Raw genomic sequence first — 25,632 nt, forward strand, 5'->3', positions numbered from 1 at the left:
GTTGTTATAACACCTTCCAACCATATAGATCTATTGTTCAAATCAAGATTTTTATGGTACGTAGATCTGACATAATATAAAGAACTAGGGCTGGAGAGATAACATGGAGGTAAGGTGTTTGCCTTTCATGCAGAACGTCATTGGTTTAAATCCCGGAATCCCATATGGTCCCCCATGCCTGCCAGGAGTGATTTCTGAATGTGGAGCCAGGAGTAACCCCTGAGCACTGCTGGGTGTGACCCAAAAACCTATATATATATATATATATATATATATATATATATATATATATATATATATATATATATATATATATATATATATATATATATAAAGAACTATACATGGTATCAGCCAAATAATTGATATGCTAGGAAACTTTACTTAAACCAATTTCAGCAGGAGAAAAAAAAACCATTATCCAAGTGTAAAATTTAATGATTTTAAATTGCCAGGTATGGGGTTTAGGGAGGGCCCATACTGGAGCCCTTCTCCCTGGCTTGGGGAGTGCTGGGAGGCTTGGCAGGCTCCCAGCCATCCTTGTCTTTTTCCCCTGACTCCAGGCCTTCCCTGGGTGCCAGCTCAGATGGCCAGAAGTGGGTTCAGGTGGACTCTTAGTGGTCCTCAGGCTTCCCCCTACCTCTCCCTACACTAATGGGAATGCACTTTGGGAGGAGGGCGGGCCGTTCTAGCACTGGTTTATGTTGGGACAGTCACTGGAATTTTTTTCTCCTTGTTTTCCTATTGATAGTATTGTATGCATATATTTTATATATCCATAACATCCATCTTGTATTGTGACCTTGATACTGCCCTACAAAAATCATTTCTAATATTTTACTGCCTCAGTCCCAACCCTTATTTTCCCCCATCTTCCCATGTAGGTGTGGCTCAGGACATGAAGCTCACCACATAGAGTGATAAGTGCAGTTAGAGAAATAACTACACTGAAAACTATCATAACAATGTGAATGAATGAGGGAAAAAGAAAGCCTGTCTCGAGTACAGGTGTGGGTGGGGTGGGGAGTAGGTAGATCTGGGAAATTGGTGGTGGGAATCCTGCACTGGTGAAGGGGGGGGTGTTCTTTACATGACTGTAATCATACAACTACAATTATATTTGTGATCACGGTGTTAAATAAAGATAAATTATAAAAAATAAATACCTTCTTGAAAAACTGGGCTGCGCAAAGATATGATCTAAATATAAAGTATAAAAAATAAGTCTTTGGGTAAAAATATGAACTATTTCTGGCATCTAGATGGGCAGAAATTAAAAAATATGACTTAAAAGAAAAAATTTAAGGAATGATTATAGTCTGAGATATGGCAGAATTCTTGAGAAGCCTTAGTTTGAATTCTGGCAACACCACAAAGAGACAAGTGTGAGTCTTAGCACCTCAACAAGTATGATCTCTCTCCTTCTAGGACTTTTAAACTACTACAATGAAGAAAATTTATGTGACTTAATTCTAACTCCGGTTTTATAGGAAATAGACAGCTCAGATGAGGTTTTTTGCTTGAAAATCTCCACATAAAGTATAAAAAAAAATCTAATCCCATCGTCAGAGAAAGAAGGAAAAACAGAAAACAAGGTACATTACTATATATAACTTTTAGCTACATGTTAGAAGACCATAAACAGAGAAAGACAAGTTGTTTACACTAACATTTATTTTTTAATGTCAAAAGTTATGCAACAAATTATAGGAAAACCCAAGATAATTTCCTAGTGTTCCTACTGATCCAGATATTCCTTGAGTGTAAGGAAACAAAGACCAAATGTGGTTTATTAAGATATAAAAGGGTAAATATGCATCAAATCCAAATTCATAGAGAATCAAGCAGTAAGTTCAAACTACACTGAATACATTACCTAATATTATCAAATAGTCTAAAAAATACAAAAACAATTGGCATTTGTATTATACTGAAAAAGCTTATGGATTCAAACAAGTCAAATAAGTTATAAATACATTATTTCCTCAGGACAGTTGGCTAAATTCAGAGATGAAAATAGATGATAATAAACCTTACTTTGTATAACACTTAGTCCAAATAGATGACAGTCCTTTAGCCTGAGTAGATCACACACCTGAACCAGCAACTGGTGACACAGAATTTTAACCTGTAGAAATATAAAAAGCATAACCTGAGCTAATTCAACAAGTCTACACATGAGCCACAATTAAGCCATTTACTTCACTGGTAATAGATTTTCTGAAATGACAAACTGACAGCAACAAAGTAACTGTTGACTTACAACTTTATGGCTATGTTTAAATAATTACAGAATATAAATTTTACAATATGAAAGATCCAATGCCTCATATACAAATTTCATAAAATTTATGATACACAGGAAAAAACATGCTAAAGCTATGGTGAAAATAAGTAATGTAGACAGTATCCCAAAGAGCCTATGCAAATAATCCACAAATATTAACTTGGCAGATAAAGACTTTTTTCCTGGTTTAAGCAAAATACTCATTTCACTACACAATGAGTGAATATTAACTTTCATTAAATTTAATTAATCATTTCATTATCTTTTATTTTTCAAGTCTCTGAACATGGTTCCTTTTTTGAATCCCAATGAAATTCGAACAATAAAAATCTTATTAATTTGGAACTCTGGGGAATATGATGTTTGAATGGCATAAGCTGAATGATAAAGAGTTATTTTAAAGACACAAGAATAAAAATTTCTCTATTGTTTAATGAAGTATTTTGTGGAAGAGTAATTTAGTTGAGTGCAGTGTTAACTTTAGAATCTATAACACTTGTTAGAGTTGACTTTTTCTTTAGTAGACCATCCACAACAATTTCTTCAACTTATATAAATGAAAAATAAGACTCAAAATGCTTAAAGCCATGTTGCTAGTAGTTGCAGAGGCAGTAAGAAACATTTGTCTATGTTCATTTTACATGTTACATTTAACAAGTTAGCAGCATCAAGATATTGCATTCTATCTTTATAGTTTAAAAAGTAAATCACTGTATAAATATGTCACTCAGGAATTTGGGGAAAAAGCATGAGTGTCAACCAACCAATACTATGGGGAAAACACATTTATCCATAGATTATGACCATCAGTATTTATTTAAAACACTTTGGATTGCTGGAATTACATATGCTATAATTCTAGTCCACAAAAATTGTTAATAGAATGATGAATAAATAAAAATATCAAATGGCATGAAATTAAATCACACACATTTGAGATTTACATGTAGACATCTAAAGCAATGCTTCTCAATATGGAGGGCCATACCATAAGACAAGGGCCAAGCAGTAGGACAGAGGGGTCTTAGGAAGGAAACAAGTTTAGAAAATGGCCACAGTCAGGAAAAGACTGATAAACACTGACCTACAGTACTTTCAACACTTAGCTTTGATTCTATTTAAAAAGTCCTATCTGGGGGCTGGAGCAATAGGGTACTTCCTCTGCAGGTGGCAACTCTGGTTTGATCTCTAGCTTCCCATATGGTCCAGAAACAATCCTTCTAAAAGAGATCCCTGAACTCAGAGCAAAAAGAAAGCTTTGACTGTCACTGGGTGTGGCCCCAAAACAACAACAACAACAACAACAAAAGTAAAAAACCTCACATACAAAGCACCTAGTATAAATGTTAACTAAAAATTCCAAACTTGCAAACTGTTTATAAAATATATTGCAATTATAACTTATTTAAAAAACACTGTACTTTGGAGGCATACACTCCATATAATTAATACTGTTCTGCTATCTTGAAATATTGTTAAAAAAAAAAAAAAAAAAAAAAGCTCACAGACAGGCCCAGAGCAGTGGCACAAGCAGTAAGGTGTCTGCCTTGCCCATGCTAGCCTAGGACAGAACGCTGTTCGATCCCCTGGTGTCCCATATGGTTTCCCAAGCCAGGAACGCTTTCTGAGCATGCAGCTAGAAGTAACCCCTGCGCGTCACCAGGTGTGGCCTTCCCCCCCCCAAAAAAAACAAAACAAAAACAAACAAGAAGCTCATAGAGGGCTAGAACAATAGCACAGTGGGTGGGGCATTTGCCTTGCACATGCCTGACCCAGCTTCAATCCCCAGTTTCCCATATAGCCCTCTGAACCTGCCAGGAGAAATATCTGAATGCAGAGCCAGGAGTAACCCCTGAAAAAAGCCAGCTGTGGCCCTCAAAAAAAAAAAAAAAATAAAACAAAACAAAAAGCTACGGAAAAGGCTTTTTGTAACAACGATCAAGTAGTTATGTTGTGTCCTCATTTAAAAAAACTGTTAATTATGATTGTTATCTCAGGGGATTTATCTACTATAAAAATCAGCTTGAAGTTTTTATATTTGCATGTAATGAGTCTCTAAGGCTATAATTTAGATGATTGTGAAAATTTCTTTAATCTTTAGCAGCAAAAGAAACTTCTGTTTGATGGGGGGGGGGGGGTACACCTGGCTCTACTCAGGGCTAATTCCTGGCTCTGCACTAAGGAATTGCTGTCAGAAGTCCTGGTTTGGGGGCTAGGGGGACAACTGCATGAGATGCTGGAGATGGAAAGCTGGTCAACAGTGTGCAAGGCAAACTCGCTGTGCTATCACTCTGGCCCATCAGAGCAAAGGAAACTTCTTTTTAAAAAAGTGCTTTACAGTATGAGATATTAGAAATAAAAATTAAGGTATTATCTGAAAATTGTAATGTGAAACATTTAATTAAAGAACAGGAATTGATTCCAGATGTCAGTTGTCTGTTGTGGAACAACAACATTTAAAATGTGCTCCAGAAAAACAAACAAATTCTAGTCACTCTAGGGGCCAGAGCAGTGGTGTAAGTGGTGTAAGTGGTTGGACCTCGGTTCAATCCTCTGGTGTCCCATATGGGTCTCCCAAGCCAGGAGCAATTTCTGAGCACATAGCCAGGAGTAACCCCTGAGCATCACTGGGTGTGGTCCAAAAAAACCTCTAGTTACTCTAAGCTTTGGGGAAGAGGTCTAATCTATTGGTCTTTATATCACTCAAAACCTGTGATTCTTTACCATGATTTAATTTTTCTATATTTAATATATCCCATAATTAAACTACTTACAGCAGGTCCAACTAGCTCATTTTTATGGAGTCTAAACAATAAACTTACTCCACAAGCAAAAAGACAACTTTCCATCAGCTTCACTTGACAAGGAACAAGCTTTGTTTACAGAAGTATTTAGATGTCGTGAATAAAATGAGATTTTTAATCATTTTTTGCTATAGTTATATATAAAAAATTTTATAATACCAAGTATTTCCTGAATAGAAGGCCATTACTTAAGAAAAAGACAGGATGTTACTTAGTTCAACCACCTCCACTCTTTTAGTCCAACAACCTGCTAGAGAGAAGAATGTGGGATGTGGCAGGGAAGTACCGAATTCGAAATGGAAAAACCTTGTAAGTCTACATAGGGTTCAGGCTCTCAATTGACTTTCACTAACAGAGTGCCCTTATGGAAGCAGCAAACAGTGCAGAGATTGAAACAAGTATTACTCTAGTGAGTGTTTACTTGCTGTACAGTTCTCAGGAGCCAGCCTCTGTAATACCCACTTTATACAAGTTTTATCTTTATATCCTCAAACTGTCTCAGGGAGGGTAGCATAATTATCTACACATTAAAGAGCATAATTATCTGCACATTAAAGATAAGGAAACTGAGGCAACTCTGTACCCCAAGTTTCCAAGGTTGCAGAATGATTCAACGAGTATTTTCTACCTAGGCCCCTGAGACTCTAGGAGAATTGAGTTTTAACTTTAATTTTTGTTTTTGGGCCACACCTGGTGGCACTCAGGAATTACTCCTGGCTCTGCACTCAGAAATGACTCCTGGCAGGCTCAGGAGACCATCTGGAATGTGGGGATTGAACCTTGTCTGCATGCAAGGCTATGGCCCTACCCACTGTACTGCAACCCTGGACCTCTAAACCTCATTAATCATAATATACCACTTTACATTCCATGGCCATAATCCTGCCTGTCCTATATACATGATTATACCAGTTTTGCAAAAGACAGAAAGTGATAGATCCGAAACTAATCTCTGAATAGAAACTGAAATAATATAGCAGTCATTATATAGCAGACAGGAAATATCCAAATGGGCCAGTCCTTAACTGTCAAGTTTATCTTGAAGCACAAGTATTACTTCTGTCTTTATAAACAAAATTGCTGAGGCCAGGGAGGTATAAATGACTTTCCAAAAGCCATTCAGTCATGGGATTTGAATTCAGGTATGTTATATTTTAAGTCTATTCACAAATATAAGTCTTCTCACTACCACATCTACCTTTTTATTGGTCAGTTTCTTCATAAAGGAAGCAAATTTAAATTGGAGGCATACTGTGTGTAAGGTATTGGGTAAACTGATTTTTTGTATGCTTGTTTTGGGGCCATGTTCATAAGCAAATTCTTTTAGAAGTGAAGGTGAATAAATTTAAACAAATGGTCCAAAGGTCACAAAACTAGTACTATAGAGTTAAATCATGTACAATCTTGTAACATTTCTTTCTAATAATGATAACTGCATTATAAACAGAAGAGCCAATATTTACTTTATGTTTACTATGTTTCATGTACTGTTACAAGCATAGGTCAATGGATACAATGCCAAAATCATAACCCAGGAAATAGTGGCATGCAAGAAACCAGATGGTGCTAGTTTTACTGGTCTGGACCTGTCTAGTTTAAGATTTTAAAGACTTTATAGCACCTGTTTAGAGATCTTGTTAAATGCCCATTTCTATGTTCATCTACCTTCAATCAATTACAGCAACATCTCCAAGAAATGGAGTGCAACAATCTGAATATTCAATGAGTTTCCTAAATAATTCTAATGTGCAGTCCAATTTTAAAATCACTGATTTATAATGGGGCCAGAGCGTTGGTACAGCAAGTAGAGTGCTTGCCTTGCATACCCAAGTTCCATCCCAGATCCCATTATGGTCCCTTGAGCACTTCCAGGAGCAATCCATGAGTGAAGAGCCAGGACTAAGCCCTGAGCACCATCTGGTGTGTACCACCCCCATAAAATAAAATCACTGATATATAAGAATAAATGTACTATCTTTCTGTATGCATTCCCATAATTATTTTTTTCAGTTGAAATTTCATTCCAAATTAATTTCTTTGATAATCACAGTTAGCTCTTAGTATATTCTTCATGAAGTTAGATTTAGCTTACTTTTTTTTTTTTTTGTTTTGATTTTTGGGCCACACCAGGTGATGCTCAGGGGTTACTCCTGGCTTTGCACTCAGAAATTGGCTTGGGGGGCCCTATGGGATGCTGGAGATCAAACAGGGATCCGCCCTACTGCTGCACCACTGCTCTGGCCCCAGATTAATTTACCTTTTATCTACCTGGACTCACTAAGGCTTTACTTCTCTGTCTGTATATATAAACAAACACATCTAAGAAAATTCTCCAGGAAAAATTAATTTCTTTAACCTCTCATCTGTTCCCAGCACTAGGGCCAATTCCAGATCCTGGCTATTGTAAATGATGCTATAACAAACAGGTTTACAGAAGTCCTTTTGCATGAATACTTAATATTTTGGAGGGAGGTTCCCAGAAATGAGCCCGTGGGGGTCTTAGTTTAAATAAAAGCTCTAGTCTTAACTTAAAAAAGTCTCTGTAGGGGCTGGAGAGATAGCAAGGAGGTAAGGCATTTGCCTTTCATGCAGAAGGTCATCAGTTCGAATCCCCGTGTCCCATATGGTCCCCATGCTTGTCAGGAGCAATTTCTGAGCATGGAGCCAGGAATAACCCCTGAGCACTGCCGGGTGTGACCCAAAAACCAAAAAAAAAAAAAAAAGTCTCTGTAGCCTTTTCCAAAGAGGCCAAACCATAAACACCCCATCTGTTATGAGTAAGAGCTTCTTTCTTGTCATAAACCAGCAAGCACTTAATGTTTCTGGATTTTTTATTATAGGGTCATTTCATTGGTGTGAGATGTTATTGCACTTTTGTTCATTTTCCTCATAATCCCGTATAATATTTTTCATAGGCAATTAACTATTTTAAAATCATCATTGAGTTTATTTCCTCTTCCTATCTTCTTTCCCCCATTTTTTGAAAGGGTTAATTATTTTTACTCAGCTTTGAAAATGTTTAGAAGATCTTAGACATTAGCCTTTATTTGATGTGAGATGTGTGAATATTTTCTCCCAGTCAGGATTTGTGTATTTTATACTGTATTTATTTTATAATAAGAAACTTGTTTGCCAATGGGTCATATCATTGAAGACTCCTCTGAGGTCAAGATCCTGCAGAGTTCTGCCTGTGTTTTCCTCAATATATTTTTTAACAGGTTTTATATCCAGGTCTTTAATCCATTTTGAATTAATCTTTGTAAGTGGTATGAGGCAGGGTTCGAATTTAATTTTGTTTTGGCATGCTGGCTCTCCAGTTTTTCTAGAACCATTTGTTGAAGAGTCTCTCCTTGCTCTACTTCTTGTTCTTAATCCCTTTTGTCATAAATTAACTGGCCCTACATCTGAGGATTTATAGCTAGGCTCTCACTTCTATTCCACTAACTGGGGTGGGGGTGGGGTCTGTCTATTCTAGAACCATGCAGTTTTGATTACCATTGCTTTGCAGTAAAGACCAAAATATGGAACTACAATGCCTCCTATTTTATTTTTTGTCTTAGAATTGCTTTGGCTATTTGGAGTGTTTTCCACATAGCTTTTAGAAGTATGTGTTCTATGTCTTGAAAAATGCCTTAGAAATTTTGATGGAAATTATGCAGCATTTATGAATTACTCTAGATAAAATGGTCATTCTGAAAATGTTGCTTTTTCTAATTCATGAACACAAAATATATTTCCTGTCCTGTCTTCTTTAATTCCTTTCAGAAGTGATTTATAATTTTCATTAAGTATTTCACCACTGCTGTTAAAATGACTCCCTTTTCTTTATTTTAATTTTGTTTTGGGCCATACCTGGAGATGTTCAGAATTTACTACTGGTTCTGTACTTAGAAATTATTCCTAGAGGTGCACAGGGGACCATCTGAGATATTAAGGATAGAACATGGTTTGGCCTTGTGCAAAGCAACTGCCTACCACCTGTACTGTACGTCTGACTCTTTCAGTTTTTTTATACATTCATACACTGGAAGATATTATCTTTCAACACTTATTAGTATATAAGAATGAAACAGGTTTCTGTGATGTCTTCTGCTGCCCTATACAAGTTTGTTATTTCTAGTGGAGTCTTTAAAGTTTTCATACAATATCATGTGGTCTTCAAATAGTGATGACATGACTTTATTGATCTAAACTTCTTTGATGTCTCTTGTGTACTTGCTATGGAAAGGATTTTCAATACTGTGCAGAAGGATAGGGGTAAAAGTGGACATCCAGTCCTGTGCTGACAGGAAGACATGCTTTCCAGTTTTTCTCCTTAAAGATGCTCTTACCTATGGACTTATATGTTCCTTTAGTCCCTATTTTGTTACATAAGTTGTCACATGAATTTTTGTCTTTCCTTTTATTGATGTGGTATAGCTCACATACTTATTAGTACATACTGACTGAGACATCTTTGTACCTTTCAGAGGAATCCATTTGGTCATGATGTAGGAGAGTTCATTCTGACTCATGAACTCAAGCTACAGCTTCCTGCTCAAGTCCAGTCTATTCTTGAAATTAACTAAACATTCAAGACATGTATTAAAGAACTAGTAATTATTAGCATTTAATAAGTATAGGTGACAACTGAAGTGTATAAATAAAATTTATATTTTATATCCAAAAATTAATTTTTAAGAACAGGCTTTAAAATTTCAGTAACAGGGCTGGAGCAATATCATGGTGATAGGGGATTTGCCTTGTACATGGCTGACCCAGGATGGACTTGGGTTCGATCCCTAGCATCCCATATGGTCCCGAGAGCCAGGAGCAATTTCTGAGTGCAAAGCCAGAAGTAACCCCTGAGTGTCACTAGGTGTGTCCCAAAAAACAACAACAACAAAAAATAAAATAAAATGTCAGTAATAACATTTAGTAGACATTATATAGTCAACCAAACTTCTTAATTTTACCCCAGGAGAGAGAATATTGAAGGTAGCAAACCACACCCAAATCTTAATTCAAACTTCATACCAGTGATGACTACTTTAACATCTCAATTCTGCTGCATTACTAATGATCTCATTCTAAAAACTAGTTCACGCTAATCACTCTTGAAAGTGACCACTGATGGAAATAGGACATCTGAACACTTTTAAAGTTGGATCTACTCACATTTATGATGATGTTCAGAGATTCATCATTGGGAAGGAAAATACACACACTCCGGCGGTCTTGCATGACTCTGTTATTATGGAAGTTCAATTTGTTCATCGTGTTATGGGCTCTCCAGTGGTCAGGGTTGGGCTATGAGTCCTCGGCTGTGACTCTGGTTCCGAGTACTCAAGGGTGAAACTCTGTTCCTCATCACATGCCCAACAAGAGAAACGCCTAAGCTTCACTACGTAGGTTTCATAGCTGTAAAAAAGAAAAGAAAAGGATCAAAGGAGATAGAAACTGGTGAGAAAATAAACAAGGAGATGAGCAGCAACATAACTGCCTCAAATGCACCAAGATAGATTTCCCAAAGCTAGAGCTGTCTTGTTTGACAAACGAGAGCTCACGAAAATGTACTCTTGTGTCTTACACACTACTTGGTTCTCAAACTTGGATTCAGTCACAAATCACACATAAAACTAAGAGTGCCTCATACATACAAGGCTATATTACATGCTGTGGGACTCTCAGAGAGAGAGTCTGAGAGAGATAACTGCATTATCTCTGCAGTTTCCATAGGACAGAAGAATTGGCTCATTTTGAAAATAAAATAACAAAACAAAATAAAAATAATAAAACCTTCTCAAAATTGTCTCATTTTCAAATTTAAAAAGTTGTTTGGCTTTTTGCATTACATTTCTTCTTTAACTACTGTGGTTTGGCTTTCACACCCCCAACAGAGCTTTGCCAAAGAGAGCTGTGATCTCTAGATAGCAGTAGTGTTCAGAGGATTCACTTTAATACATCTCCCCAACACCTGCCATGGTTGGTAAGACCATCTTACAATTTTTTTCCTTTTTAACAAAGCTGTTTATCTTCCTCCTAATTCTGTAACAGGATAGTGCAAACCTAGTCTTTGTTCTCTTCCTCTCTCCCTCTCTCCCTCCCTCCCTCCCTCCCTCCCTCCCTCTCTCCCTCTCTCTCTCTCTCTCCCTCCACACACACACACACACACACACACACACACACACACACACACACACATTCTTCAAAGGTGACCAGAGATCCCCATAGCAGTTCTTTCCTTATCTTATAGCAAGGATCCTAGAAATGCTGAGCTGTGGAGCAACTGCCTGCTTTAGGCACATGGTAAAGACTTCTGTCCCTAGTGATCTCTAGAGAGCCTCACATGTTAGTGCCATCCAGAAAGCATTACCATCTGTGACCCCAGGGGCTACCACAAAAGTGAATGATCTCCAGGACAACAATACTGGAGTGTATGAACAACTTCCACACACACACTCTCCTCTCCAGTGAGAACCACAATGATCGGTGCCAGTGACACAACCAAAAACAGCCCTTACTTGCTCACCACAGCAATATGACATTAGATGTAGATAGCAAGTCCCTCTTTGGGGGCTGGAGAGTAGTGTTGCAGTTCTCCCCAGGACCGGAAGGTGAGCCAGCTCAAGTGTTTTAGGACCACATACTGTACCCCAAATTTAGTACATCTAAATATGCTGATTGAATTCAACAGTTCCAAAGTACCAAAGGAGATCCCACTTGTCTGTGCCAGACTCTGCTGTGTGTAGTTGATAAATACATAGTCCTGAGGAATAGCACTGCACTGCTACTCAAACTGAAGCTTCCAGTCAGGGCACAAGAAGTGGGACATTTTGTTCAAAATCCCTTAAGGTACCTCTGACTTGCAGTTGTTTGAAATCAAAGTTTAACTAATAGAAGGGAGGTATTGAACAGAATGTAAGATCCAATACCCTCTTTGTACACAATGAGTGAACTATCTCAATTGTATAAAACTAGGGATCAAGGAACAAATGCATATGTTATCATATTGTCAATATAATTGAGAAAAATAAAAGAACCCTCAGACTTCAAAGGCACAAATTCCTAAAATAGGCCAATTCTGTTTACCCAAAGTATTTTCATGGAGAATATTATGGAAATAAGCAATCTAGGAATTTGGGGAAAGCACAAACACACAGATTCAGTATTTTTGTTTGTTTGTTTTTAGATTCACTCTAAAACCATAACATGTTGAAAACTCTGTTTTCTATAGGCAACTACTTAAATTTAACTTAATTTTCCTAAAACATATTTGAACATAAAATATTTCCTCTTCCTTCCCTCCTCTTCCTGCTATAGCTATGACTGTATACCATGTAAGTATACAATTTAAAAAATATAACTCAAAATTTGTCATCATTTTATTTCATGGCAAATTATCTCTATATATATTGATATTTCCCAAAATTTTGGCATCATCTCTGCTTTTAAAACCTTTTCAAGAAGCAATTATACTTGGTGGTTAAGTGCATTTAAAATTCAAACCTAAAATGATATGAACTCCAGTATAATTCTTCTTATTTATATCTATACTTCAAATTGAGCTACTCCTATAATTCTTAACTAGTAATTAAAGACAGATATTGTCCTCTGGCCTACTTTCTAGGATTAGAAAAATAAACTAGGAAGAAGTATTGTTTGAGGTTTGAGATGTTTCCAGAGCTTCACTAAATCTAAAAATTTCACTTGCGTACAAATTTTATTTTATAGTTCAAATAGTGCAGCTTCAAAAAAAGTTTGGAAGAGAATGACGGAAGGAAATCTAATAAAAGCAGAGACTGTAAGAAGCAGAGTTGTTTCACTGTTGTCTTTTCTGCTTTGAGGTTGGCAAACTGCAAAAGCCCTAAAGGGAGATAGGATTAAGTTTTTACTTTACCCGGGACTACATTAAAGCTGATTAAAAGGTTCCACTGAAAGAGCGAAATCTCTACTATGCTTCAGTATAAAATTTAATCTTAAATTGGACCATCCTGGGGGAAGGAATTAGACTAAATTTATACCAATCGAAATTGCAGAAATTAGCCTCTGAGTCACTGGCTACTTATTCTGTCCTAAGCAAAGTCTTAACGCAGTCTCAGGAGGCCACACTAATCTAGAAATGATTTTTCCTAGCCAGTGATTTTAGGATAGATTTTCTCTGAAGAAAAACCATTTTATAACATTTTATTTTCTGGGCAGCAAAAGAACTTAGTGGTGCTGATCAATATCCATTCTGCCATCTTTATTAATATTAATTTATAAATAAAATATTAAGCTATATCAGTCCCTCCACTTGAATTTTAAAACCATGTAATTATTGTTGTCCTTTATCTTCTGATAAGCTCACTCTTTAAAAATTCACTACTTTTGCCAATATTTCAAAGCACCAACTCTATTGCTAACCATTCACTTGGAAATTTTTTTTTTTAATTACTATTTTCTTTCTTTTGTGGAAAGAGAAAATACCTAATGGTGCTCAGAGCATATTCTTAGCTCTGGGTTCAGAGGTCACTTTTGGCAGTGCTCTGGGAAACATATGTGGTCCCGGAGACAGAACATGGGTTGGCTACATACAAGGTCTTACAATCTCACTCTCTCTCACTTCTTTTTCTTACCAATGATCACCAGCTGCCCATCCTAAATTGCTGAATTGCTATTTTTCTTATGTCTCCTAAGTTTGGATCTTAGCAGGGTCACTAACTATAATATAGATATATAAAATGTGTATAACACACATTTCAAATTTTCAGTGGAAGACTCATGGTTTATATTCATTAAATGTTGGCTGATTGGGTTTTACACCCATAGTAAATGTGATGAACACAAGAAGATTGTACAGGGCTTCTTAACCTTGACTCTACTGACATTTGGGGTCAAATATTCTGTGGCTGAGCATCTGTGTATGGTAGGATGTTCAGCATATCCCTGATCTTTACCCTCTTCCAGTCAGGACTTTGTTATAACAACCTCAAACAACATCAGACATTTTTAAATATTCCCTTATAGAAGAAATCACCCGTTGTCAAAAACTAACATTCTGTACTTTTCCTCTGCACTGTTTTTAATGGCCCAAAGGTTAGTTTTGGTAATAATGCAACCCTTAATTAAAATTAAAAATAATTAAAATTATTTTTAAGTAATGACCAACATTTGAGTTCTGAATTACAAATGCAGCTTTAACCTCAAAGACTAAATTTTCAACCTCTTGAATGTCCAATAGTCTGGTTTCAGAAACTTCTGCAAAGAAGACATTCAGATAGCCAATAGGTATATGAAAAAATGATCACCACTTTTCTGGAAAATGCAAATCAAGACAACAGTGAGATAGCACCTCATACCAGTGAAACTGGCACACATTAAAATAAAAAACAGAAATAATTAGTGCTAACAGGTATGTGGGGAAAAGGATTTCATATACTGCTGGTGGGAATGCTGACTGATTCAACCTCTTTGGAAAACAATATAAATATTTCTCAAGAAATTAAGAACTGATTGAGTACTTTTTGGTATTGAATATAAGGGCCCCAAGACTCTATTTTGAGAAGACATTTTTTCCTATATTCATTACAGCACTATTCACAAAAGCCACAATATGGAAACCCAAGTGTCTAAGAACAGATGACTGTGCACATGTGCGTGCGCATGCACACACACACACACACACACACAACACCACTTGGTTATAAGATCAGATGAAATCATCCTACTACATGGATGGATCTGGAGAGGGGAACAGATACAAAATAATCTCTCTCAATGTGGCATAAAAAACAGAGTAAGGGAATAAAAAATGACCATTGGCAACAAAATCTGGGAAATGGTCTATTGAATTGAGCTTACCATGGAGGTAAGGGTGGCAAGGACAATAAGACATGGTGGAAGGAAGTAATGGAAACTGGTGGAAGGTGTGGTATTGGAATACTACATGCATGAAATCTTAGCATTAACAGTATTGTAAATTCTGTCCCTATAATGTTAACAGAATAGTTTTAAACTTTACATTTCTTTAATTTAAATTTAATTTTTTGTAAATTCTTGAATTGATTCACCATGAAATAGTTATAAAATAATTAAGATTTGTTCATACCATGTACAATATCTTTCACCAGTGCACCAATGTTCCCAGTTTCCTTCCTGCCCTCCTCCCTGTACTCCCTCCCACTTGGTTCCATGCAAACATCTTTCTTCTCTCCCTCCTTCTCTTTCTTCCTCCTCCCTCCCACACTCTTTCTCTTACACATACACTTAGTTTGCAATATTATTATGAAGGGATATCAAACTGTTATTTTAACACCTAGTTCTTTTCCAGAGTAATCACTTCCAACTATCATTGAAACTTGACATTTCTTAAAACTGAAATTTTCTTTATACTTTAAAAAGTAAATGTATAGGCCACAGAAACAGTATAGCGAATAAGGTTGACCTGGGTTTTATCCCCAGAACCCTATATAGCCCCCATGAGCACCACCAGGATTGATCCTCGACTACAAAGACAATTCCAAGTAGTTCTAAGTCATGAGCACCATTGGATGTGGTCCAATCTCCACACCCCAAAATATATTATTTATTTAAATACATGTTCTATTTTCTCTGTCCTCATCTCACATTCCCACATTTTCAGCTGTGGTGCCTATCATGGTGCTCCTTTGTAGTTGGAGCACACCATTACAGTTGTAATGCTCGGAGAGGGAAGCTGCAGTGTGCCATGACATGCTTGGGGGGTGGGAAGTGACTCTTCCTTAGGAGTGGAATTTCTATAGTGGAACTTACAGCACTCAATGGAGGCCACAAGTCTTTCTGTGGTGTTTACATATACCTTGCTTTTGTGTGGCACCTGAGGGTGTAGATAAGAAGAGATATCAGGTAGAGTTGCTGGGATCATTCTTGGCACAGGCAAGAAACTTGACATTGAATTTGAATGTGTTACTATATACTTGCAAGTGAGGTGCCATAAGCCATGATATGATTCCTCCAGATCAAAAAGTTAAAACTTTAAAGTACTATATTGTTAAACGTCTTATATGACTACACTTTCATTATGACTTGACATTTGCTCCTGGAAGTCTCCTGGTGTTATTCTTGCATATACAACTATATATAAACTGAAAAAAACTGACACCTTATTTCAATGGAGCTTTGTGCTCTGTGGTACAAGGAAGACTTGTTTTCTAAGTAAGGATGATTTGTTTATAAAAGATATTATTTGGGTACCAAATTATTGTTTTTCTCACTTAATGTGAAGTAAGTCAAACAAATACTATTTTGTGACCTGTTAGCAGTTACTGTTTCACCTAAAAAAAGAAAGCTGACATTTACACTGCTCAAGACAAGTTTCTTGAACCAAACCCTCTGGAAAGAACAACAGAAATCCATTGCTATCTCCTGCCTATCTTCCAACCACTGCTCTAAACGAAATGACTGTGGAAGGCTAAAGATTACCTCCCATAAAGCTGAACATCTCATATTTAGACAGTATAACCAGAATACTAACTATAAAATAAACTTGAGGATGGAGTGTTAGTATAGCAGGTAAGGCACTTGCCTTGCATACAGTAGATCTATGTTTGATCCTTTGCACCTTATATGGTCCCCTGAATCCACCAGGAGTGATCCTGAGCAGGGTCCAAAGTCAGCCTTACACACTACTGTGAGGCCCAAAAGTCAAAAATTTAAAAACAAACAAAAAACCAACCAACTTTCCTAATAGGTCAAACCTAAATTCTGGTCTGGATTCTATAATATTAACTGTAAACTGGGCATGACAACTTAATCCATAAGACCAATTATTTGTTGTAAAACTTGTAATACTGGCCTCTTATGATTACTGGAGAGATTAAATAAGGCAGTGAAAACACATATGAAATATGATGGTACTAAAAGGATGTTCATTCAAATAGTAATTATTATGAGTGATTTGCAGTGAAAAGGTACAGTTATAGCCAATCAGATAGAACATATATCACCCTGAGATACAAGAACTAGGAAAACTTTGGGAGACATACTTAGGGATGAGGAAGTTAATATCGCTGGTTATAAATAAGAGAGTTGTGCTATGTTTGGAAATGACTTTAAAATGATATGTACTCAAAAGAAAAGTGTAAGGTTCAAACATATGCTGGCTGTGTAAATCTGCTTGGCATCACCTTATTTATTTATTTATTTTTTGGGTCACACCCAGCAGTGCTCAGGAGTTACTCCTAGCTCTAGGCTCAGAAATCGCTTTCTTAAACTCTTAGTCTCTACTGCCTTTAGGCATTTGCTATTCCCATTTCTTTATATATGCTGTATATGAGAGAGCATTCTGTCTCTCTCCCTCATTTCACTCAACAAGATACACTCTAGATACAACCATGTTGGAGCAAATTACATGACTTCATCTTTTCTTAGAGTTGGCCAAGTAGTATTCCACTGTGTATACCAAAGTTTTCTTATGCAGTAATCTGTTCTCTGGCACTTGGGTAGTTTCCAGATTCTGATTATTGTGAACAGTGCTATAATAGTCCTTTCTGTTTTATGTTTTTAGACCTCTGGGGGTATATTCCAAGAAGAAATGCTGGTCATAGGCGAGCTCAATTCTTAGTTGTTTGAGGAGTGACCATATTGTTTTCCATTTGTGCCAATACTGGTGGTTGTTTTTCCTCTCTTCTGTGAAGTGATATCTCACTGATGTTTAGAATTGCATTTCCCCAATGATTAGTAATGCAAAGACCTTTTCCCGTATGCTTTTATTTTTTGCAATTTGAATGTTTTCTTTGAGGAAGTTTTTATTCATCTCTTTTTTGGGGGGAGAGGTTGGGTTTTTGGGTCACACTCAGTGAAGCTCAGGGGTTACTCTTGGCTCTGTGCTCAGAAATCTCTCCTGGTAGGCATAGGGGACAATATGGGATGCAGGGATTCAAATCACTATCCATCCTGGATCAGCTGCATGCAAGGCAAAACACCTTAAGGCTGTGGCTGTGCTTTTCCCTTTTTTGTAGTGTTAGTCTTTTTTTTTTTTCTTGTAAAGTTCTACCACTACTTTCTATATGTATATCAAGGATATTACCTCTTTATTAGATGAGTGGTAGGTAAATATTTTCTTTCAGTTTGTGGAGTGCCTCTGTGTTTTTGGTTACTATATCCTTCGAGGTGCATATGCTTCTTAATTTAACATAATTACATTTGTTTACCTCTGCTCCTGTTGCTTGGCCAGAGGCAATCACTCTTTAAATGTGCCTCTGACTTCCACGTCACTGATAGCTTTGCTTACATTTTCCTCAATGTAACTTACAGATACAGGCCTAATATCATGGTCTTTGATCCATTTTTATTTTACTTTAGATCATGGTACTAGGAAGGGGGTCTGAGTTTCGTTTTGTTTTAATGCCACACCTTGTGATGTTCAGGGCTTACTTGTGGCTCTATACTCAGGGAATATTCTTGGTGGACTAAGGGGACCATATGGAGTGCTAGGGATGGAATCCACCAACACCATTTGTTGAAGAGGCTTTCCCTGTTCTACTTTTCCTTGTTCTACATTCTACCACTTTGTCAAGACCAGCTGTCCATTTTTCTAAGGATCTGTCTCTAGATATTCTATTCTAGTCCTATGATCTGAGCATCTGTCCTTATTCCAGTACCATGCTGTTTAAATTACCACAGCTCTGTAGTATAATTTCAAGTTGGGAAGGATATTGTTTTCTGAGGCATGATTTTTGAATGGGAATTAAATTTTTCTTCTATCTCATTATTTATGCATAGAAAAGCCATTGATTTTCCATGTTAATTTTGTAGCCCGCCAATTTACTATACAAGTCTATTATTTCTTTTTTGTAGTCCTTAAGGCTTTAGAAGTATTGTGTCATGTCATCATGAAATAGAGAGCATGGCTTCTTTTCCTATCTGGATGTCCTTAATATCTCTTTCATACCTAATTGCTATGGCAATGATTTCCAATACTATACTGAATTGCAGCTTCAGCTATTCTGACTCCTAGTCTTTCCAATTTTCCCATTCTTTGATGATATCTTCTGCTTCATGATCAAATTCATGTTATTACTCAATTACAGATGCAAAGCTGAGAATAATAATAATTATGGTACTTGGGGGAAATGAAGCAATCACTTTAAAAAAACACTGAGATTAAAGGTCTATTTCTTCAAAGCATAATTCTTTCCTCCTCCTCCTCCTCCTTTCTTTTTTTTCCTCACTCTTTGCTGTTCAGAGCTTATTCCTGGCTCTGCACTCAAAGATAACTCCTTGCAGTGTTCAGGGGACCTGATAGGATGTGGAGAAAAACATAGGTCAGCTGTATTGCAATGCAAGTGCCCTACCTGCTGTATTATTTCTTTGGCCCCTAGTAGTTACTTATTTGGGGGGGGTATTTGTTACACCCAGTGGCACTCTGGGGTTACTCCTGGCACTGCACTCAGAAATCACTACTGGCAGGCACGGGGGACCATATGGGATGCTGGGATTCGAACCGCTATCCATCATGGGTCAGCTGCATGCAAGGCAAATGCTCTACCGCTATGCTATCTCTCCAGCTCCTGGTATTTAATTTTTAAACTAAACAATAAAGAGCAAAATTCTGTTTATCATAAACTACAATGTCTTCCATTTGGAGTTCATAAAAATAAAAAACTAAAAGAGTTCTTTTATAAATTTCAATTAGTCTGATTAAAATCTACATATTTATTCATATTAATATCAAGGGAAATTAAAAGACCATTCAAGTAATCTTATTTTTCACAGCATATTTAATTTTGTCTGAAAAAAATTGGGGGAAGGGAGTATAAACAACAACAACAAAATTTTTATAGCAATCTTTCTAAATATAAGGCCCAAGGAAGACAAAAGCCTTAATTTCAGGGACCAAAAATAACAAATGTGTTTCCCAATGGTTGAACTTTTGAGATGAATTTATTTGTAACAGAAACATTAAATAATAGATCAAAAATAATCTTGGAAGAAAAAGACAATCTTTTCTTTTGATCAGTCTATTATTCCTAGGGGCCTTCAATGTGTCCTATCTTTCCAACAGAATTTCTAAAATTCTGAGTTGTTTCTTTAATTCTGCCACCTCCACAATGTCACCAGAGTGACTTCATTAAACATCAAGGCTGTGTCTGACAATCCAGCACAGCAGCACTTGGACAGGTTAACTCCTGCCCTGAGGTCCAGCAGTCTTTCCCACTGGTTCCAGACATCCTTCACAGGAGTAGGCTTCACTCAAGTCTTTATTTGACTTATATGACTACAACACTTCTCTCTGAGTTTCTCTAAATTCTGATGTTCATTCTTCTATGCTTCTGACCCTGCCTTTAGTTCAGCCTAGAACACCTTTCCTAGAACACCACGCAAACTGAACAGAAGCAGAAGATTGGAATCTTTTTTAAGAATAGCACCCATAGGCTATCTCCTGTCTCTAATCTCCTGTCTCTAATGCCTGAGGTCCTGCTGGCCCTGTAATTAGCACCCACTCAGAGGTAGATACATTACTCAGAGAATCTCCAGAAATGTGAACATACCCAACACTTAAGATTAAAAAATTACAATCTGAGGAAAGAGCTGCTCAAGATAAAACACATGGTTCACATATGCTTGATCCCTGGCACTCAAGAAGTAAAACATAAAGCAATTTTCTTTAAGATACGCTGTCTGCTTCCCTCTCTGCAAAAATACACAATGGAAGTCAGTATTAATTACAGCATCTTGAACTTTTTACGGGATGCCTGCATGTTTATTGCAGGAGAAGAGGTTCACATACTTCCTGTGTTTGAAATTTAGTGGACAAACAATGGTACTATTCTCCAAGTCTAAACAATATATGGTTTCTAGGAAAGTTCCAATGTATATAATAGTAGGTGAACTCGTGAAAGCAGCAACCATATAAAAAGACATACTGGTTGAGATGTACTACATTACAAAAGCCAAAAAACATGACAAAACCTTTGACTGGATTTTACTAAGAAATTTACAAGCTGCATGACCTGGGACAAGTCCCTTTACCTTTCAACATTTAGGTTTCCATATCTATATATTATAAATAATAAACATATGTACCTCACAGAGTATTGTAAACAACAGGGCAAGCTTGTCAACTCTTAACACTTAAACAATGAGGACAAATTCTTAGTACTCTGAGTAATTTAATAGAAGGAAATTTTATAAAAATGCCAAGAACCCCCAACCCTACAAGTAGAATCGATGAGCTATAGCTGGTTTGATATGGTTGCTTGAGAAGGCCCTCAGGATCAATTTCTTTCTCATACTTTGGAATCACTCCATGTTAGGGCTGGAATCATCTCAGAGTGGACAATTGCCCCGAATGTGAAGGTAAATAAGAATACTAACCTCGGGGCCGGGTGGTGGCACTAGAGGTAAGGTACCTGCCTTGCCTGCGCTAGCCTTGGACGGACCACGGTTCGATCCCCCCGCATCCCATATGGTCCCCCAAGCCAGGAGCAACTTCTGAGCGCATAGCCAGGAGGAACCCCTGAGCATTACCGGGGGTGGCCCAAAAACCAAAAAAAACAAAGAATACTAACCTTGATGGAATGTTAGAGGTTATAAGTCCCTCTCCTAACACTGAGCAGGTGCATAGGAAGTTAAGATTAGCTGAATCTACCAAGAATATACCTCGAAGCTAAGATTTCCTCCTCAGAAGCACATGTAGAAATCAAAACAAAAATCTGGTACCACTGGGAAGCTGGGATATGAGGGGACAAACTTGATTGACAACCAACCAGAAGAGAGGCAATCACAACATTTTAAAAATTCAAACTACAGAAACTTAATTTTTTATGGCCATCTGTAGTTTTAAGTCATACCAGGTTTAGCAACCAGGCACAAAATTTCTTTTAACCAAGATTAATTTCTAGCAAGACATCGCCAACAAAAAGTGCTGGTCTTAGAAAAATCCTCCAGTATAGAAGCATCTGCTTCTAATTTTCACAGTAGAATCTTTGATTCTTTCATTCATGGGACTTGCATTCAATTCTTTCTGACACATGAACAGTAGTTTTCTAGATAATGACTATGCTGTGAAATTGTCATTTTTCTGGCAGCAATATAGGGAATTCTTAACATTAACTCTAAATATCCCCCTCCTTATAAGCCTCATGGTGAAAGAAACTAAACCCAGGTCACACATGCTAAATGTGTGCTCTATTACTGAACCACAACTGTTGCCCCAACTTTCATTTTTCCTGTAAAATACTCTTTATTCTGGAAAGCTTAATACCTTTAACAAAGATGTAAAGACTGACTTATTCTTTTGGAAGTTGCTGGCTTTCTTGAAACATTGTAAAAAGTTTTCTATGTCATTAAACAATCCTTAACAACAATAGGATCTACAAACTAGAAACATGTCTAGTGACAACAAAACAAATTCCTCTGCTGAAACAATTCATAGTACAGCAAGTAGAACACTAGCTCTATAGTGTCCCCAAGTCTCACCAAAAGTAATCCTTAAGAACAGAGTCCAGAAATAACCTATGAGAACATCAGGATATATAGAGAGGAAGGAAGAAAGAGAGGAGGTGAGAAAGAAAGGAAGAAGAGGGGAGAGAGATGGAAAGAGGGAGGCAAGCATGAAGTATGAGCTTTTAATATAATTCTGAAAGTGTTAGAGAAATATTCTTTTTCTTAAACTAGGTAGAAGAAACAAGGGTAGTTCTCACATTACTCATGCTGTTTCAAATGCATATGCATTTTAAAGCTTTATTCCACAATTTAGAAAAAGTGAAATTGGGGGCATAGATGAAGATGTGAGGAAAATCAAGAACTGGTGAATAAAGTAAACGATACGAAAAGTAAAGAAGCATACAATTTCACGACATTTAGCATAAAATGAATCCACGGAGTTTTCTATGCAAAGATATTAACCACTAAACTAAACTACTTAACCATTAAGTTACTAAAATAATCTTCATAAAAATTACTCTCCCTAATACACGATTGTTTCCACAGCCCACAAACAATCAAACACACAAAGGCACAAAGCCTTAGAATTTCTGGTACTTTTAATCTTTTCATAGAGGAATTTAAAAAACTTAATTTCTGAGTGTTTACATAATATGAAATAGAAAAAGAATGCAATGAAGTATAACCAAATGAAAGTTATTGCTGTAATTTCCGTATCTACAAGGAAAGGAAGGGGTGGGGAAGGGAAGGATGCTTTCCACAGAGGCAGGCAGAAGAGAAGACAGGGGTGAGGGCAGGAGTGAACTGGGGATATTGGTGGCTGGAAAAGTGCAGTGGAGTAGAGTGCTGTACACTGTATGACTGAAAATCAATCATGAACAACTTTGTAACTGTGATTCAACTAAAGAATCTATTTAGAAAATAAAGCATCAGGGGCCAGAGAGATAGCATAGAGGTAGGGCGTTTGCCTTTCATGCAGAAGGACAGTGATTTGAATCCCAGCATCCCATATGGTCCCCCGAGCCTGCCAGGAGCGATTTCTGAGCGCAGAACCAGGAGTAATCCCTGAGCGTGACCCAAAAACAAAAACAAAACAAAACAAAACAAAAAAAAAGAAAAAGAAAAGAAAAGAAAAGAAAGCATCAAATGAAAATAAAATAGTGATTGCTGTAATAGATCTTAGAAATTTTCCAGATCAGCCCCTTAATTTTACAGGTTAAGAAACTGATTTAAGAAACTGATCCTTGGAGGCTGGAGTGATAGTGCAGTGGTAGGGCGTTTGCCTTTCACGCAGCTGATCCAGGATGAACCCCGGTTCAATCCTGGCGTCCTATATGGTCCCCCAAGCCAGGAGCAATTTCTGAGTGCATAGCCAGGAGTAACCTCTGAGCATAACTGGGTATGGCCCAAAAACCAAGAAAAAAAAAAAAGAAAGAAAGAAACTGATCCTTCTGAAGACTGACTGGCCAAGAGGATAGGAACTAGTTTTAAGAGATAAATAGGTCTATCTTTTCTATATTCTACTCAATCAGGGTACAAAACTTTTTCATTTAATCTAATATCTTTTCCAGAATGTTCATAATTTATATATTTAAACAGAAAACTGAGAATCATGCTGAAATGATTTACTAAAATAAATACAGCCAAATGCTAATAAATCCTGTCTTTCTCTTTGATGGTTATAAAATTACGTACAGAAAACAGTTCAAAGCCAGAAAGAGAATGAGATGCTAGGAATTCCATTTTTACCTTCCTTCACATAAATTACAGGACAGAAATTATTTCCTTAACCAGGCACACCCAAAGGACCTGCACTAGCCATGGGACACACCCCCACACATGTGCCAAACACACAGATGGGGCAGAGGACAGTCATAGGACGAGCATTTTGAAGAGTAAAAGATCAAAAGCACAATCTGTAGACCTATACAACAGAAAATGCCTCTAGACAGTACAAAGCCTTGTACTGCCACAAAAATCCTTACATAACATAACTTTGGGTGCTTTGCTGTGAGTATACAAGTAAGAACAAAACTGACACATAAACTTAAAAAGATCTGTCTAAAAATATCAATCAAACTTGAGGAAAACCATGACTATTTTCATTATTAATAAAACCTTTGGACCTCTGACTTGGATTTTAAAGCTTTGTGAGAAATATTAAAAATGCTGGTTTCATATGACTTCCTTATCATAGCTTCACAAAATATTTACTATTGTTTTATCATAAAGAGATACAGCTCTAATACATTAAAAGGCACTGATTCCTAACAGAGTTTTCACTAACCAAAGATCAACAGTCTCCCTTTTCTTTTTTTCCCTTCCTACTTTTCCTCTTGCTATGGAGCATCATCAAATCCTTAGCAAACAGACACTGCAGCTTAAGGTAGTTTGTGAGCATCTGGAGCAAGATAAATCCATGAGACATGTCCAGGTGGTCCCTGGGAAAAGCTCTGGGTGATAGCTGTGTGGCCTAGTTCCCCATTGGTGGTCTTTAAAGCCTGCTCATTCCTTTCCCATACTTATAGAAAACAACTACTGTGAATTCGCCAGTTTTACCAAGTATGGAATCTCATTCTCAATATACATGTATGTGTTTTGTAACATCCAAATGCTCATATTTCAATCCACAGGCCTTATTTTTGGCACTCTTCTTTCTCTACAAGGTTTCTGAAATAAGATACACACCAGGAGCCATTTTTTATACTCCAAAGGGAACAGAAATAAAAGCCACTTAACAGCAAACCTCTGGGCTCTCTGGTATGTGAAGTCAACAAAATTCAATGAGTCACTGAATCACCCAGTTAAGTAGCTTTCAATTGGCCCACCAATTCATGGGATTTCTGTTCTGTGGTATGCATCCCCCTCCTCCCCACAAACTGCCCCAAGAGAGCATTCCTTCCTAAAGTAATCATCCTTTAATTTTTTCAGGGAAACATAAAGTCTAGAGGATGTGGGGGAACAATGCTAATCCTCCATGAAAAGTGGAACCATAGCTCAACCTAAAAAGTAGAGTTAAAAAAAAAAAAGAAAAGAAGAAAAAAAACCAGAAGTCACTATCTCTGCTCAGCACTACTGTTTGCTTTTATGTGTGTGTGTGTGGGGGGTGCTATGGGGGGAGATAAGAGATAGGGGGTAGGGTTGGAAAGGCAT

The 25,632-nt window shown here is 37.0% G+C and overlaps 1 protein-coding gene across 1 annotated transcript in view; it reads right to left on the reverse strand.

Moving 5' to 3' along the window:
* FRMD6 (FERM domain containing 6) overlaps window positions 1-25,632 on the reverse strand; it is a 91,007-nt gene that overhangs the window by 36,069 nt on the left and 29,306 nt on the right. Inside the window, exons 2-3 of the mRNA XM_049767234.1 lie at window positions 10,249-10,491; window positions 2,038-2,128 (exon numbers count right to left, since the gene is read on the reverse strand). Of these exons, the coding sequence (XP_049623191.1) occupies window positions 2,038-2,128; window positions 10,249-10,347 (190 nt within the window). The 5' untranslated portion in view covers window positions 10,348-10,491. The remainder of the gene's footprint in view (window positions 1-2,037; window positions 2,129-10,248; window positions 10,492-25,632) is intronic.

Source organism: Suncus etruscus, chromosome 2, assembly GCF_024139225.1.
Source record: "Suncus etruscus isolate mSunEtr1 chromosome 2, mSunEtr1.pri.cur, whole genome shotgun sequence".
NCBI lineage: Eukaryota > Metazoa > Chordata > Mammalia > Eulipotyphla > Soricidae > Suncus > Suncus etruscus.